The following is a 17134-nucleotide window of genomic DNA, read 5'->3' as shown; positions in this document are numbered from 1 at the left end:
AGTCTCTTCCTAAAGGTTTTTCTCCCATTACGGCTCGCACATTCTTCTCTGGGAGTTTGTCCTTTTCGATCTTGTTCTTTTTCTGACCGACCTTAATCGGAATCCTTGATGGTCGCTGACTTTGAAGTTTTTCCACTGAATCCTTCGACAAGCTCGGCTTTTTATTGCCTTCGTCTTCTGATGAAGAGCTTTTGTCGCTGTCACCACTCAACCGAGTCACTCTGACTGGTATTTTAGACTTTTGTTTCAGTGGAGGAAGATGATTGCCACCACCACTAATTTCGCGGCTTAGCCGCGAAGCCATTTTTTATCCTCGGCTATTTACACCGGTCTTAACAAAAACTTAAAATGTATTTTTTTTTTTTTTTTTTTTGTATATTATATTTTTTGTTTTGTTTTGTTTTTTTGTCTTTTGTAAAAATTTCTCTTCAATTTCACTACGAAAAATGTCGCAATTCTCTCGCTCCAAAACTCGATACTAACCGCACCGATAGCCGAAGCAAATGATTTAGATTTTTCACCTGAATCCATGGAAACCGTAGTCGAGTTTTTCGTCATAAACAACGCTGGCATTTTCGATTGCTCGCGCACTGTGACACTAAACTCCTTTCCGTCCAAATTTCAGAAATTTGGGGATCTAAATTTACAAACGCATTGAAACTAGCCTTGTAGCAAAATTTAGAGAGAAATAATTGGATTAAGGTAACTGTTTTACGACGTAGCGAGCGAAATTTTCGTTACTATGAATGTGAACCTTCGCATTTGCAAGTAAGCTAACGCGTAGAACATTTGTCTCAGACTGATGGTGCAAGATTGCTAAAATCAAGAACAATGAAAAAAACTCACTCTCTTCAGCAACTTTAAAATCATAATTATCAAGTAAAAATACAGTGATCTCAGTTTAAAAGTAAAGCAGCAACCGAGCTTCCTTTGAAAATGTCACTCTGATTCAGTTCTTGTGAATCGAAGGTCGATGCCGAGTGTAGAATTCATACCTTACTGAGGTCTTCGTTAATTGTCCAGACAAACTTGCAGAGTATCATTTTGTTGCGGTTTAGTGAATGAAGCTGGTCTTCTTATTTCCTCAGGGTAAAGAGTGTCTTCAAAATTCTTCTCTCAGTTCCGGAATGAGGTTCAATTGACGACGAAATGTTAAAATTCTCGCTTTCAAAAGTCGTGTCCGTCGTGACTGTTTGCTGTTCCAGCAAAGCTAACCAGTACATCATCAGGAACACTCTCCACTGTAATAACAGCCAATGGAGTAAGAAAAGTTGAGTGCAGGTTGAAACTGGAAAAACACCATTGGAAAGAATGACTTTTTTTGAAAGGAATTATAATTGACTCTGGCACTAGGAGTCTGGAAACGAGAAAGAAAACGAAAGTGAGGGAGGTGGGGGTAGGGGTGAGAGGAAAGACCTGGGGAAGGGAACTGAGCAGTATTGTACTTCAATATTTTAAAGTGCACTTCAGTTCCCCATTTTGGTTAATGTAGCAGAATTCATCATTCGGACGGTTCTACCGCTTAAAGTTTTATAGATGAAAAAGTAGCGGATATTTTGCTCCTGCGAGGTGCGGAAAACTATTTGACAGTTGACGAGGGCAATCCCAGGGAAAGGCGCATTCTGAGCCAAATATCCCGCACAGAAATCAAAAGCGAATATCTACCAGTCGTTCAAAACTTTATCTAAATCCTCTTCACAGACACTTCAAAAACGCAAAAAGGCAGCCGCCTTTTTGTTAACAACCGCACACTGCCAGAATGAGGTTCAAATGACGAAGCACTCTTAATTTTAACTTTTTCCGAGACTCGGTAACGTGCGTTGCAATTGCCTGCCAGAGGTCAGAGAAGGTTCGAATCCGAATTAAGTTATCGTAGCCAATCAGAGGAAGGTTTATTTGTGAGCTCTGAAGACAGCAATCTTTAGGCTTCGTCAGCACTAAGTATTGTTGGCATTTTATATGCACAATTCAAAGTGAAGATGGATCTACTTTGGAACCACTTATAATGGCCGTAGCCCTGTCGGAAACCATAACTTGGGCTCCTCCGCCCAAGTAACAATTAGAATAATCACTTGACATACTGGTATAAGCTCAATTTCGGTTTATTTCATGATTGCACGAGAACTTAGACTTTCTCAAAGTCTTTCGTCGCTCGTTCGGTCGCTGCGCGACCTCACTTCAAGCTCGCTTTAATTTCTCAATCGGAGAGTTTCGAGAGGGCGGCTTGGAGCATGTCTAACGCGAACTAAGAAGATGGCTGCAATACGAATTCTCCTTCTTGCGTGCCTGTTGCAGGAGGCATCGGAACGAACTGGAACTAGACCCAAAAAAATATTTACAACGTGGTAATTTTCCTTAAATATTATTGGCTGTCGCTGGAAAAAGGACAAACGCACACCGGCTGAAAACAGAGACGTGTGACTATCTTATGACAATCCCATACTCGAGTTGATTACCTCTTTTGATGTAGTACAACTATGGCCATAATACGAATTTTACTTCTAATGTGCCTGTTGCAAGAAACACGGGCACTGGTTTGTGTTAATTCAAACATGAAGTCGTTCTCCTATGCCATAAAGAACGGTTTCATACACGCAAACGTAGAGACCACGCTGTACGAACACGATACTGGGCAACCGGGTGTGATTACAGAGCAATGCTTTATGTCCTATTGACAGAGAAAATTTTAATAGCAGGACAATCCTTTCTACTAGGAAGTGAAATGCAGCCTGCTACTGTTACCTCGTACACAAGGGTGAATGGCGAAGACTTGCTTGGCTGATTAATCATATGCAAATTGCATTTATATCTGTGCTAAAAAACACTATCCATGTACTTCAATGCATGAATTGTAGAAATCTTCCTTACACTGTACAGCATAATTCACTACACTATGTAAGCACAAACTGATTTATGTCACAAATTGCCTTACAAATTGATTCCATTTGGCTTTGTGTCTGTACTCCTGTAATGCTTATGTGACCAGAGATGTATCCAGTGCGTCATAACTCACTGCATCCTGGAATGCACTTATTTACCAGTTGGCCACACAAAATATGGGACAAGGGTCCAGTTGAACACAGAAAAAAGTAAATTGAATGTTTATGCTAATGAAACATAAATATGATTTTGCAGAGTTATGCTTAACTGTTCAACATGTGAAAATGAACTGTTGGTAAACAGATCAATTCGCCACAAGAAAGAAGCATCTCTACTATTATTTACTGATAAACACTTATGCATAACAGACTGGAGAACAAAGTAATCATACTGTCACAAATATTTGCAATATTAATTAGCTGGTCCTCAAAATAATTAAATGGGCCCTCAGAATTTTGAAAAGGACCCTCGACCCCCAAATTTGAAAACGTGGATTCAGCTCTGAGTGATGACTAAGTCAATCAAAACAATGTAACTTTAACTGGGAAATTTCATGTCTCGAAAATTTTGAATTTGCATGGCAGTTTATTGAAGGGCTCCAAGCAACGATGCCCAAAGTGACTTTTTTTGAGGGGGGGGGGGGTGCGTTTGAGATGGAGCCAAATTTGGCACAATGAAGGAGAGTGTCAATACACGTTATTCCAAAATAGCCCCCATTTCAGTGTTCCTTTGTTTGCTTGCAATTTAGCCCTTGTTGCCTCGTTCAAGGGAAAATATTCTTTTGAATTTCGAGTTTAAGAACGAGGCAACAAAGGGTAATTTGAAGGTAAACAAAAAAACTCTAAAATGGCGGTCATTTTGGAATAAGGTGTATGGGGTGTGGCTCTAGTCAGTGAACTGTTAGAAAAAATGGATTAAGTCAGTCAACAGCAACAAAAGAGATTATGCAGTTAATTCATATCTGTAGATGGTCTCCTTTAATTTTGCAAAGTAAGCTTGGGACTGGTAACTAAAACCGCAGGCAGAGCGCAGGCTCGGAGCATGTGACGAAATGAGACCGAATAAGGGAAGTCATGCAATCTCTAACAGGACATGCAACATACCAAATAGAGGGTACAAAAAAAGTCTCCAAAGTATAGATCGTTTTCACTGTCTCGCAATAAAAAAATAAATCGAAAACCATCCAGTGGAAAAAGCTCCCGAATAAGGGAAGTCATGCAATCTCCAACAGGACATGCAACATACGAAATAGAGGGTACAAAAAGTCTCTAAAGTATAGATCGTTTTCACTGTCACGCAATAAAAAAATAAATCGAAAACCATCCATTGGAAAAAGCTATGAAATTATGATGTTATAGAAGATAGCTAAATAAGACACTTCTCTAAGTTTTAGGCCTGTGCGTTTCCCCAAACTTCAGATACTCGTCGAAATGTTTCGCAGATATTTACAGAGCCCAGTATGAAAACGTCATGTAGGTGTACCTCCGTGATACATGATTATAGCGGCTGGAAAATAGTGTAACCATCTGGAACTTACTTTGGCTATCTAGGCGACTGATTATCAGTACTGATCAAACAAGCATTTACTTAAGCACTTTTCCTAATGCTCTAACTTCTAAAAAGGCCCAAAATCATGAGATAAGTATATATTTTTCGACAAACTCGATCATAGCCTTATGTCACGCACCTCCACAACCCTGAAATTCAAAATGCTCTGGATTCCAAACGAACGCTATTGAGCTGTAAAATTGTAAACAGATGCAAATATACCGCCTCTTATGCCTGATGAAGATAAAAACTTTGGTGGCTCTTTAGTTTTGGATTTTAGAAAGTGATGACGTCACGTGAAAACGATCTATTAGATGAGGTAAAAGTAAACTAAATTTACATTTTTACCTCAAAAATTTTATTTATCCTAGAAAGTCTGCACCCTTTGATCATTAAGTCCTCTCAAGTATCGCTTAAGAGTCGATCTTCTTTTATATGTTAGTCAGTTCATATTTTGTTCACACAAGGAGAGATGAGAGAAATATGTTTAGTATTTGTACTGTAAATACTGTCTGTGATGCCCAATAACTGCCAACAATCAACACTAAATTAATGTCATTGCTAATATAGATTTGATATTTTGTTGAATCCTGTATTAGTTAACGACTAAACTCCATTTTGTCCTGTTTATGTTCAGGGTTGAAAAAAGGATGAGTCAAAAGCTGGTTAAGAGAATCGCAAAAAAAGTGTCACGATCTTGTGTTGCTAGGGATATTAAGGAGTTATCCACCACTGCCATTGATTACAGGGTGTGTGTAGCTCCTGGAAAACTGGGAAGGGTCGTGGAAAGTCATGGAAAAGCCCAAAAGAGCATAGGCTCCTATGCAGACATTCTTTTGGCTCATCATGCAATCGTTGGGGAGGAAAGATTGCGTGACGAGCCAAGAGTATGTCTGTGTAGGAGGTTAAAAAAGCGTGCAAACTCAGTGAACTCTACTTATGTGCACACCATTTGAAACAAAAGGCCATTTTACATTCTTTGGTGTAATATTCCATGAAAATTGTTGTTACAAAACTTCTAACTATCAAAAGAAATGAATACTATCTTCATTACATGTAAAACCTATGTTCTAAACAAATAGTTTCGTACCATACAATTTCAAACAATTATTGTGGTGACCAAAACAAGTGTTTTCAAGAACACCCTTCTGGATACATTTGAAATGCACTAATAATCTACTGCATTAATTAAGTCAAATTAAGGCATATGAAATGTAAACAAAAGGACAGGAAAGGAAACTAGCTTTTCTCAAGTTCCAAGATGGACCTTTTTTGACAGACAGATGTATCCACAACTGCTGTAATAACCAAGTTAGAGAACAATTCAGTTTTTGTCAGTCACTGGGACACTTCTAGTTCCTTTCTCCACTCATGCCCAGAACTGACTCAGTGCAGATATTTTTAATTGGGTACTTGATATTTCACTGAGAGATTTGGCAATTTCATGTCCCTTCCTTTTTAAAACAATTCTGTGCATAATAGCTTAGTAATATGGATTTGTGTTCTACATGAGGTTTATGTATCTCATTAGCAGTCAACCCAAGGCATCTTTCAACATTTGAGATCAACAGCAGATGGTTCCTATCATCTTCAACCATTTCAACATACTTCTCAGCCGGTTGAAATGGACAATCAACCAAACGGCAAGCAAAAACAGTTTTTTTCCCCCCCCAACAAAGCACGAAAAAAAAAAACAACAACAACAACAACCAGCTGAAAACAGTTCATCCCAACACAAGCGGGCCATGACCTCACTCATGAGCATTAGAATAAAATGCTTTCGCAATTCATTACAAAAGAACACTAGAATTAGGAGTACCAGTTGTCCCCTTGCACCTGCTAACCTAGCACCCTTCCCCCCCCCCCCCCTCAGCCTGAATAAACCTGTGGATATTGAAGCAGTGCAGTCGCACTACAATGTAATGTATTTACATGTTAGACAAACACCAATCAATGTGAGACCTCTTTCACTTGTACATTTTGTTTCCTCACTGTAGACCGTGTGACATTACTCGCAGGTGATTTGAGCTTTTGTCTCGGTTACTGAAATGAATGCATACCAGCATGATTGTGAACAGTTTTCAAAGGGTAACCTGAAAACACTGACCCTTGGTCCGCAGACTCCCACAACGGACCGGGTCCGTGGACTACCCTACGGACCGGTCCATGGACTACCCCTACGGACCCGCCCTACGGACCACCCTAAATTAGTGTAAAAATAATAAATAAAGATTTCACTTATGGGTTGTCTTCAGACTCGTGTCGGTGATTTTTCGAGTGTTACACCGTGCAAATGCAACAGACTTGGGTTTTTAACACCCCACCCCCCTTCCTAAAAAAATGTCTAAAAGCTGTTTTCAGCGTAAGGAGATGCCGATGGTAAGAAGGAAAGTTCTTACCTTCCATTCGTGGCTCAATCTGGCTATGGAAGATATATTTTTAGGCTGTCAATTGTTGTTTGTATCTGTTATTCCACTGAGCAAATTGTGAAGCCTGGAACGAGTTCACGAATCCACGGGAGAATGGGCTGAACAAAATGGCAGAGGGGAAAGAACACAAATTTTGAGGCTTCCCGGGGGCTTCCCCGTACGCGTCTTTCATATACTTTATGGCCACAGCAAAGGAAATGGCAATGTGTAATGATTTAAATTGCACCCGAGCCTGAATCCAGGTCTGTTACATTTGCACAATGTAACGTTCAAAATTTCGCCATCACGAGTAATCTATTAGACAACCCGTAACTGAAATATTTATTTATTAATTCTATTATATTTTGGGGGGTGGTCAGTAGGGGGAGTCTGTGGACTGGTGCATAGGTAGTCCGCGGACCTGGTCCGTAGTGGGGGTCCGCGGACCCGGGGTCAGTTTTTTTGGGCTACCTGTTTTCAAAGACAATAATCTCTTTAGTATTGACACATGATGTACGTGATGAAAACAAAATGCATGAGTGAAAGAGTTCTATCTGAATTTTTGTTCACCTAATGCAGCCTAGCAAATCTTCACCATTCATACACCCAGGTGTATGTGGTCACAACAGCAGGCTGCATAATTCCCCTGTCTAATAGAAAGGAGTTTCCAGTCATTGCAATTTTCTCTTTAAGTGTACGACTGTCATTGGTGAAGAACCCTTCGTTCCCAGCGAACTTTGTTTTACTGGATGGTTTTCCCTTGATGGAGGGCTCTTCTTTGCTGTACAGTTTTTCTTTCATGGAAGAATATTTGGTGAAAAACTGCTCATTTCTGGGAGGGGTGGGATCTGGCCAGGTGTTAGGACAGCCATACTTATCTTTGCTAATGTCCATATCACTGCACCTCCACCAAAGTTCGAAGGATTTTGTAAACAGCAATGGATCGTGTTCGAAAAACTTGTAAGCGCTCACAAGTCCGCCTTTGTCTAAATGAGTCAAGCCAGCATTGTCGAGATGGTATAGTCCTTTATCGAAGTAATATGCAGACAGGAAGAAGTCTTCAGTGCCAGAGGATAGCCAAGTTGTTTTGTTACTTCCATCGATATACGATCGCATACAGCCCTCTAGAAAAACAAGATTAGAACTGCTGGCAACTAATGTCACCATGAACAATGCGCCAGCAGAGTTATTGACGTATGCCAAACGAAGGAACTCCAACGGTTTCAGGTGCACGTCTTCGTTCTTATAGAGCCTCAGCCTTGTATGTGACGGCAGAATCAGATCACCCAACACCAAAGGATAATTCTCCACCCCTCGGATGATGTACCAAAAGTAACCAGAATCGGTTGTGGTGGCAGTCACTCGGAATGATTTACCAAACGGTATGCGAAAAGTGTTGTAGATTCCACCATCAGCCGAATGAGCGATTCGCCGTGTCCCCCATGGAATGTTTGCGAGGTCGTCTCTCTCGGAGAATCCTAATCCATGAGCGAGGAAGAGATTAAAATCCAAACTTGCCTCCACTTCACTGTCGATGTAGATTCTTATTCTTGTATCTTGATTCATCGTGAGACCGGTAAACCATTGCTCCGTAATCACACCCGGTTCCCCAGTGTCGTGTTCGTAGAGCGTTTTCTCTACGTTTGGGTGTATAAAACCGTTCTTTATGGCATAGGAGAAAGACTTCATCTTTGAATTGACAGAAACAAGTGCCCATGTTCCTTGCAACAGGCACACAAGAAGTACAATTCGTATTACGGCCATAGTTGTACAACATGAAAAGAGGTAACCCAACGCGAGTACCTTCAGTATTACGGGATCGTCATAAGATAGTCACATGTTTCGGTTTTTCAGTGCGCGTTTATCGCTAGGCTCGATTACCAGTAGACTGCAAAACAGTCGTATTTTTGCGAACACGAGAGACCGTCTGTACCATTGCAGTTATGTCCTATGTGGCAGACATGTCCTCTGACGTAATGTGATATACGGAGCCAATCATATCATGCGTTCTATCTAATAACACGCAGCATAAGACTGGTAACTAAACTCCGTTGCAGTTCGGTCTTCGAGCAAAATTGATTTTTGGAGGGGTAGCGTTCGGAAGCAGTATTTGACTTTGTATGTCTTTACTCTGAACCAGAGTAACTCTGAACGTAAATATGCAGCGACTATTTGCAAGAATTGCATTTACATCACAAGACTTCTGTCGGAAATTGACCGCTTAGTGTATTTTCAGTTTCAAATTCAACATGAAAGTTCGATCGAAGATTTAAACAGTGGTTGCTCTCCGGTTTGCGAACTGCGTGTTCCCGGCCAGCCAATATCAAACTCCGCGCTTTGATTATTCTCAAATCGTTCAGGTCGTTCAATGATATTACAGAGGCAAAACAAAATTTCTGAGAAGCAGTGTAACCAATTTTAGTTTCGGTGCTGTAAAACTACCACTCAATCTGCGCAATATTTCTCTATTCCCAATCTTGTCACTCACACGAAATCCGGTTCGCGAAAGCCCTCTTCTCATTATAGGTTTGTTGAGGCTGACTGACTGAACCTTTTTGGGTAAGCCGTCTCCTGTAGCATCGAACATTTATTACAGAAAGTTTCTTGTCGAGTAGATTTTATGGCCGGAGTGCTTTCTAACTGTTCCTAGTTCGCTTTGCTTTACAAAACAGCAGTACTAGTCGAAAAACCACAGAGCACTTTGTGGCCTATTCAAAACACCACAGAGCGCTTTGTGGCCTATTCAAAACACCACAGAGCGCTTTGTGGCCTATTCAAAACATCACAGAGCGCTATGTGGTGTTTTATTTTGGGATTTAACATTGAAAACTGGATGGCTCGTTGACTCGCAAATATCTCACAGCTATTTTCTGAAATAATTTGGTTTTTCCAATTTTTCACACCACAAAGCGCTTTGTGGCCTATTCAAAACACCGCAAAGCGCTTTGTGGCCTATTCAAAACACCATAAAGCGCTTTGTGGCCTATTCAATACACCACAAAACGCTTTGTGGTTGTCATCGTTATCATAGCGATTCTGTCAGTGGAAGTTATACTATGCGGACAAAACTGGTAGAGGAGCGCTCTCTTATTTTGACAGGGAGGTTGGCAAGATTTTCGCACCACCCCTTACATTAATTGTGCATGCAATTTTTTGACTGACTCGTTCTTTTCACGTTTGCTGTTTGAGTATAATGTGATAGTTTGACATAGTTGCATACATAATTAATGTATGGAGCTGTACGGAAATCGTACCTGGAAGTTAGCCGAATGCTCTTAAAGAAACCTCTGAAGGGAACCAATAGATTTTCGCAAACATGCTGAGGCAGGTTGTGTTGAACACTATTTCAGTTTTTGTTCTTAGAAAGAAATATCACCGAATCTCCGATATAAGACTTGATACCCTTAAAAGTACTCGTTATGGTTATCAGACAGAGCACTGACTGCTAATGAGATTTGCATTCCTGGGATCGGCTGGAACTAGCTACAACGGGTGCCTGTTATTAACCGGGAGAAACGATAAAATGAAAGCAGAAAGTTGAAAATTAGGAATTCAGTGATACCTCAACAACCTATCACTTGTTTCGGTTGGAGAATCTTAGAGGGATTTATTATGTTCATTGATTTATAGCTCTATTGTTAGTCCTCGTTTGTAGGCATACCACTCAGGAATTTAGCATTGAACAAGGAATGAAACTTACGTCGGATACTGATATGGGTATCTCTTTTTTTTTTACAAGTCTATGGATCTCGCCATAACATTGCAAGGTGAAGAACTCGACCAATGTTTTACCAACACGGACCTCATACTAGTTCAATAACATAATTCAGTTATGACAAAGAAGATTACAAATCTTTTTTTTTTTATTTATGGCTAGACTGGACTTTACACAACTGGTGTTTTCATGAGCAGGTATAATTACCATTATCACTATCAACCGGAATCTTATACATGTAGATCTTTCTACACACGGGCGAACCAAAACAATCTGACTTGTGACCTTGAATTAATTGGCTTGAATTACCTGCAATGCTCACGGATGATACAAACCGTTGCTTTTTCCATTTTCGAAAATTATATTTTAGGGCCTGTTTTTAGCCTGTATTGTAAAACCACTATAATCTTGAGATTTGTATTGTTACAAAGGCAAAATAACCAAAGTTAGAATTAGTTTGAGAAATTCTATTTTTGACAGGTAAATGCCTTTTGGACATACTAATATAATACTTATCATTGTATTTACAGTGGTGCACTTCTAACACAGGCCACCAAACTAATTTTTTTTCATCATTTTTTGACATGTTTTCAACAACTTTCTTATGGCTTCCATTCAAACCTGGCAAATCCAAAATTATGAAAAGAAATGTGAGAGGAGGAGTTGTCGACTGACCAACAGGTTACATGATGCTTGATATTTTCACCATACCTAGTTCATGCATTTTGATTAGCTTATTTAAACCAAGGAAGGTGGCCACAGTTAGTCATGCACGACTGTGACTGGGTTCTTATTGCAAAGATGAAAAACTCTGTCACGCTTTTGTCCCTTAAATCTAGATCCAACAAACTATTCACCGACAACACAGTGATTTGTGGTTCATTTAGTAAAAAAAAACTAATGACATATTTTCTTCAGGCTTTGAGCTTGGGCTAATTTGAATAAGCTGTTGTAAATGTAGAACAATCAAAACAATTTCAGACTCATCCTCTATTTACTTAATTACTATTTATTAATACATCTGTGAAAAAAATATCGATAAAAATTTAAAAACTGAATCTACAAAATACTGATTATTCTACATCACTGTCAATAAACTCATCCTCTATTAACTTTCTGTAGAGGTCTTCATCATCGTCTTGTTCTTCTTGCCCTTCCTCTTGTTCTCGTTGATCCTCTTGTCCTTCTTCTTCTTCTTCTTCGTCTTCTTCTAACTCCCCCTCCTCCTCATCGATCATATCATCTAATGCCTCCAGGTATGGTTTGGCCAGGCTATTAAAAATATGGAGAGGGATTTACTTCATTAATAGACACAACAATATTGTGGAAAACTGACACTTTCTGTGAAGGGGCCTGTTACGGCTATTTCGTGTTTTCTTTGTGTCCTTTTTTGTTCCGTATGTTAATGTATTTTTTCACATTCTGCATGCTTTTTTTCTCGCGTCGTATGTAAATTTCGTTGCGTATATATTTGTGTTATCCTTTCATGTTCATTTAGTGCTAGTTTATCGTCTGGTACACTTGTATCTTCTTGGTTCCCTGAACTCCGTTGCCAGCATTTTGGTAAGCCGTTTAGTTTATCGTCTGTTTGTATTTTCCTCTTAGTTTTCTGCCGTCTTCGGTTAGTTATTTGTAGTAATTCGTTTCATGTTTACCTTTAGGAATTTACCTTCCTCCTACGGAAAGTCAAATAAATTTGCTGGACTAATTGAAACTAGCTTTAAGTTGTGTCTGAAGTCGGTCCTTTGCTTCTTTAGGGCCCATTTCTTGAAACTTCCTGGCTACTCGAGGGCTTGCCAACTTACAAGGACCGTTTTCAGGCTGCTGTTTTGGGCCCAAAGCACCAAACTACATAATGAAACTGAAATCAGTCTTTAAAAAGAGCTTTGGAATTATAATCTAAAGTACAACAGTAATATTATTATAATTTAAATTATAAATATGCACTGTATTTGAAAGTGGAAGTTTTGTCATGAGGAATGTGAACGCCTTAAAGAGATCTTCTCCCGACTGCGCTCTCCTGAGGACCTTGTGCAGTCAACCATGTGTCGGTGGTGTGTCGACCAACGCGTCGGTGATGTGTCGGCCGACGCGTCGGTGATGTGTCGGCCGACGCATCGGTAGGATCGGATTCTTTACCTTTACCCACATACCCGAGTGGCTGATAAAAGAGAAGCCCCAGTCAGAAGCGTGTTGCCCTACAAAGACCAGAAATCTGCAAACGTAGAATACGTAAACAGCTGGCTGACCTCAGTCAGAAGATTAACGCAGATATTAGCCCAGTTTACATAAGTAGAAAGATCAAGGGTGAAATTAAGGTCAGGGAAGACAAGCAGTCTCTTGTAAGTCAACAATGCGTGGTGTATTCAATGCAGTGTGGCCTGTGTGATCATACTACCAACTATGGTGTGATGCAGGCTATGTCGATTACACGTGCCGACACCTACACCAACGAATTGTAGAACACAAAGGATCGGCAATCGGAAACCACCTCAGAGAGCAGCACGATATGGAGCCAGAAGACATCGTACAGAGTTTTCGAATCTTAAGGAAGTGTCAGAACAAATTTTACTGCCTTATTTTTGAAGTGTTTTTTTTTTTTTTATCAAAGAACTGAAACCAACGCTAAACAAACAGTACGATTCAATTCGTGCCAAATTATTTGTTTAGAGCAATTCTTGCTAAGATTATTTTATTTTTCCATTGTATATTTTTAACACTTTTTCACATTTTGTCACATTTTAGCGTTCGCCACATTTTTATCTATTATAACTTGTTTTTAACATATTTATGGCTATATGCTAATTTAGAAAATTTCACTCACTTGAAAATGACCTCGGAGAGGTCGAAACGTCGTGACTTTTTAGCGCTAGTTTTTATTTCAAAATCGATTTCTAAGAAACTACTTTTTAACATACTGTATTTCTATACCTAAATAAGAAAAACAGTTTTTGATTAATATGATGCAAATGGATTTCTCTATAAACTCACTTCCTTCAACTTAATGTCTGCTAATTTTTCATGCAAATAGCAAACCACCAGTTGTGATTGCAGTTACCCGTCTCATTCTACATAGCGATTTTCAATTTGGTTTCAAAATTAACTTGCATTTGGGTATGCATCACTGTACTCTGTTTTGCATCCTGTACTTTCTTTGTTGTGTTGTTTGTAATATTGTTAATACTCTGGTTCTGGTTTCAAGGCACTTCAATGAACTGTTCAGACATCACTTACTTCCAGTATGAGATGAAGTAATAAAGTACATGTCATTTTTGGTCTAGGACATTGATGGGGGTTCCTGGACAGGCTCCCAGAGGAGCTCCCATCTGCTTTCAAAATTATATCATTAGGCTAGCAAAACTAGTGCCAGTCCCAAACCCCACATTAGAATTTAAAATCCTTAAACTTATAGTCTTGTTGTTATTGGGATAAGATGTTCTAGGTTCCGAGCTACTGTGTCTGAAACACCTCACAAGATTAGAAGCCACAGATTTAGGAAAGCCATTCCCTAACAGGAACGTTTTAATCATTGTTCTTTGTTTCTGAAAGAGAGAGTCTATTTCACATGTACGAGAAGCCTGGTGCAACAAGGCTCTAACCCAAGCCATTTTGCGAAGTCAACGTTCATGACTAGAAAACAAGACATTCTGTCCAGTGTGATTCCTATAAATGTCACTGGATGTTCTTTTCAGAGAAATGTTAAAGTTAATTTGGCTAACAATTCCTTTCTATTTAAATGTATGTTGCTTGAAAATTATGACCTGGTGGCCCTGGATGCAATTTGAGTTTTTCTGTAATTTTGAAAAGTCAAGCTCCACTGTTTGTTATTGTATCAAAAGGATAACACCATTCTTATCATGGTTATTCTATTGATTCCATTTCATCATTATTAAGGTGGCTCTGCAGTTATTCTGGACACACTCACCCCTGTCAACGTTTGCAACATAAATTTTGGGGCTTTGAAGCGTTGGTTAAGAAATTTTGGGAAATATTTTGTCTTTCACTCGGTGATAATGTTACTTAATATCATTTACTGGGGATAATATTTTTATTCTTACTGGTGTTTGACTGGACCCCATTTTTTGGACAACAACACTACCAGTAAAAAAAATTTTGCTGGCATACTTTAACTCAATTTCTGGAACCAGCTTATTTTGACTTAATACAAACCATGCCCAAGTTTCGGGGAAATCATTTGAGCAGAAGTTCGGAAGTATTAAGTCAAAGACATGTAAACTCAACTCTAACATTCACTGAAAGTTTCTACATATTGACTCTCATTTCCGAAACAAGCCATGAACCCAAATTTTGTGAGAAGCTTGCTCCAAAGCTTGCTAAATCAAAGTGGCTGGTTGATTAGTGATCGTGCGAACCATAAAAAGCATTAATCCCTAGTTCTCAAAACACTATAACCTCCTTGAATTTTCAAAGATGCATTTTGCAACAGTATTTGGAAATAACTTTTGTGTCAAAGTCTTTCCACACAAATTGCATGGTACTGCAATATTTTGGCTACAAGTTTTACCGTTGTGACTCAAAAAGAAATGGAGCACTGTTGTCAGGATTGTAAGCTACTCCCCGACTGATCTCTGGTGAGGCAGAGAAGCAGTTTTATTACTCTATGATTACAAATACAAAATGGGTACTACAGGTACAGGCTGAGCCATCTTTTTGCAGTTCCTTAATGTATGGTTAAAAAGACAATTATTAATAATAACAATAACAATAAATTAAAAAAGCAATATTAAAAACAACAACAACAATGACAACAAAAATAAGAACAATAATATTAATGATAATAATGTGCTTCAGGGCATGAATTATGTTTTCATTCATGACAATTGGTTCATCGTATTTGACCAGTGAAAGTGCTTCACTGGGTCTATTTGTCAGAAAAGTGGAGTCTCATCAAAATGTGTGGGCACAGTTCGTGGATGTTTAAAATCTTGTGAGGGATGTGCTCTATGACTGAGTAATCACCCAATGAATCACTGTTGCAACACCAAAACAAGAAGGCAAGTTTATAAAAAAGTTGAGCATTTCTGCAAGTTGAAATTTTCTCACGAGTGCTAATGGGCAACAAAAGTCTACTAGGTATGCAACTAAAAAGACACATGGGGAACCAAAAAACAGAACTATAGTTACCCAAAGGGCAGATTAGCAAGAAAGCTAGTGTCGAACACTGCATTAATAGCCGTCAAGCTCATTCTAAGAGCTTTGCGGCATCCAAAAGTTTCTTTACTCTGCCTCCTCAACTCCTCAACCTCTCTTAATTCATTTATGTTTGCTGTGCCCCAAACCATCGCAGGAAAGAAAGTGAGTGCTTTGCACTGAGGCTGTAAGTATACATGTAGAATACAGTAGGGGCAATTGTACATGTATGGTTTACCAGTTTTGTCATTTAAGTGCTGTTGGTTACTTTGTAAATGGCACTTCAAAAGTTAAGGTTGTTATTTGTTAACAGAGAAAGCTCAACTTGCTACTAAATGTCTTGTCCACAGCTTCTGGGGTTTTAAATAAGAGTCACAACAAAGAATAGAAAAAATATGTGCACGCAACAAATGCTTAAGTAGCTACATATGATATGCAAATATCTTCTGTGTAACATGCAGCAAAAATTGCTTGTATCACTGCCATACATCTATACCTTGACCTATAAATTATAATATACCACAGAACCTCCCAAACTACTGGTAAGTTGAGAATTTTATTTTATATCAATTTTAAAAACATTACTTTTTTCTAGTGGGGACAATGGGTTGTTGACTAGTTTAATGGATACACAAGGATATTAAGCTATGCATTAAAGTGGTACTGTACAATCACTTCTTCCTTAAGATTTTGAAACTCCATCTACTAAACACTCTCTGTGGTAAACATTAAGCCTTCATAGCAGGGATGAAAAGGAATTAAAATTAGAAACTGGCTAATTTATCCAGGTTCGAAGAAGATGCGTTTTGAAAAATAATAGCCAAAACTATAAGTTGGCTTTCTCTAACACATTTGGTTTGCAATGTTCTTCTTAGTATTGCTGGAGTACTTAGTGTACAAGAAAAAACTCATAAGCTAACCAGATATTGAAGCATAATATAAGTTAGGACATAAGCCCTAAAATTCTTGAGAAAGTGCTGCCATTACAATTAAGACCCATTTACGTACAGGTAACAAAAAAATGAATTATTTTGGTAAGACACAACTCTAAAAAAGTTATCAACACATGGCAACTGATACATATCATAGTAACAGCTGATGCTCACCATCCCTAGTCCCTTCTCTACTAAGACTTTCTTCGGTTTGTGTATGTTTTCCCTCATCCAACCCATGATGATCATCCATTACTGCAAAATAGAAATTCAAAGCATTGTTAATAAACACAAAATCACACAAATGCAATTATATTTTACGTTAGACTGACTGTTTTAAAAAAACATACAGCCTTGAAGATTAAAAGCTGTTCCTCAGAAAAGGGAAATTTAAAAGAGTATGACTATCTGCAAGAGTATGACTATCTTATCAAGACCTAGGTTTTTAAAGTCTATTTCAACTGACAGTGAAACCAAAACAGAACACACTGAATCTCTAG

The 17134-nt window shown here is 38.8% G+C and overlaps 1 protein-coding gene and 1 long non-coding RNA gene across 4 annotated transcripts in view; both read right to left on the bottom strand.

The window, feature by feature from the left end:
* Window positions 1-6096: 6096 nt before the first annotated feature.
* On the bottom strand, window positions 6097-8749 carry LOC145481767 (uncharacterized). Its single transcript, XM_081460300.1, has one exon. It carries the CDS (start codon window positions 8598-8600, stop codon window positions 7428-7430), a length of 1173 nt encoding a protein of 390 aa, XP_081316426.1. The 5' UTR covers window positions 8601-8749; the 3' UTR covers window positions 6097-7427.
* A 1722-nt stretch (window positions 8750-10471) lies between these two features.
* LOC145482335 (uncharacterized) overlaps window positions 10472-17134 on the bottom strand; it is an 8697-nt gene continuing 2034 nt past the window's right edge. Inside the window, exons 2-3 of one of the 3 annotated variants that reach the window (XR_014048759.1) lie at window positions 16809-16889; window positions 10472-12399 (exon numbers count right to left, since the gene is read on the bottom strand). This is a non-coding gene — a long non-coding RNA (uncharacterized LOC145482335). Of the gene's footprint in view, window positions 12400-15893; window positions 16366-16415; window positions 16890-17134 lie in introns of those variants that run through there. The other 2 variants (XR_014048760.1, XR_014048761.1) reach the window with 2 other exon arrangements.

This window comes from Orbicella franksi, chromosome 1, assembly GCF_964199315.1.
Source record: "Orbicella franksi chromosome 1, jaOrbFran1.1, whole genome shotgun sequence".
Taxonomy (NCBI): domain Eukaryota; kingdom Metazoa; phylum Cnidaria; class Anthozoa; order Scleractinia; family Merulinidae; genus Orbicella; species Orbicella franksi.
This window is presented reverse-complemented; position numbering and strand designations above follow the sequence as displayed.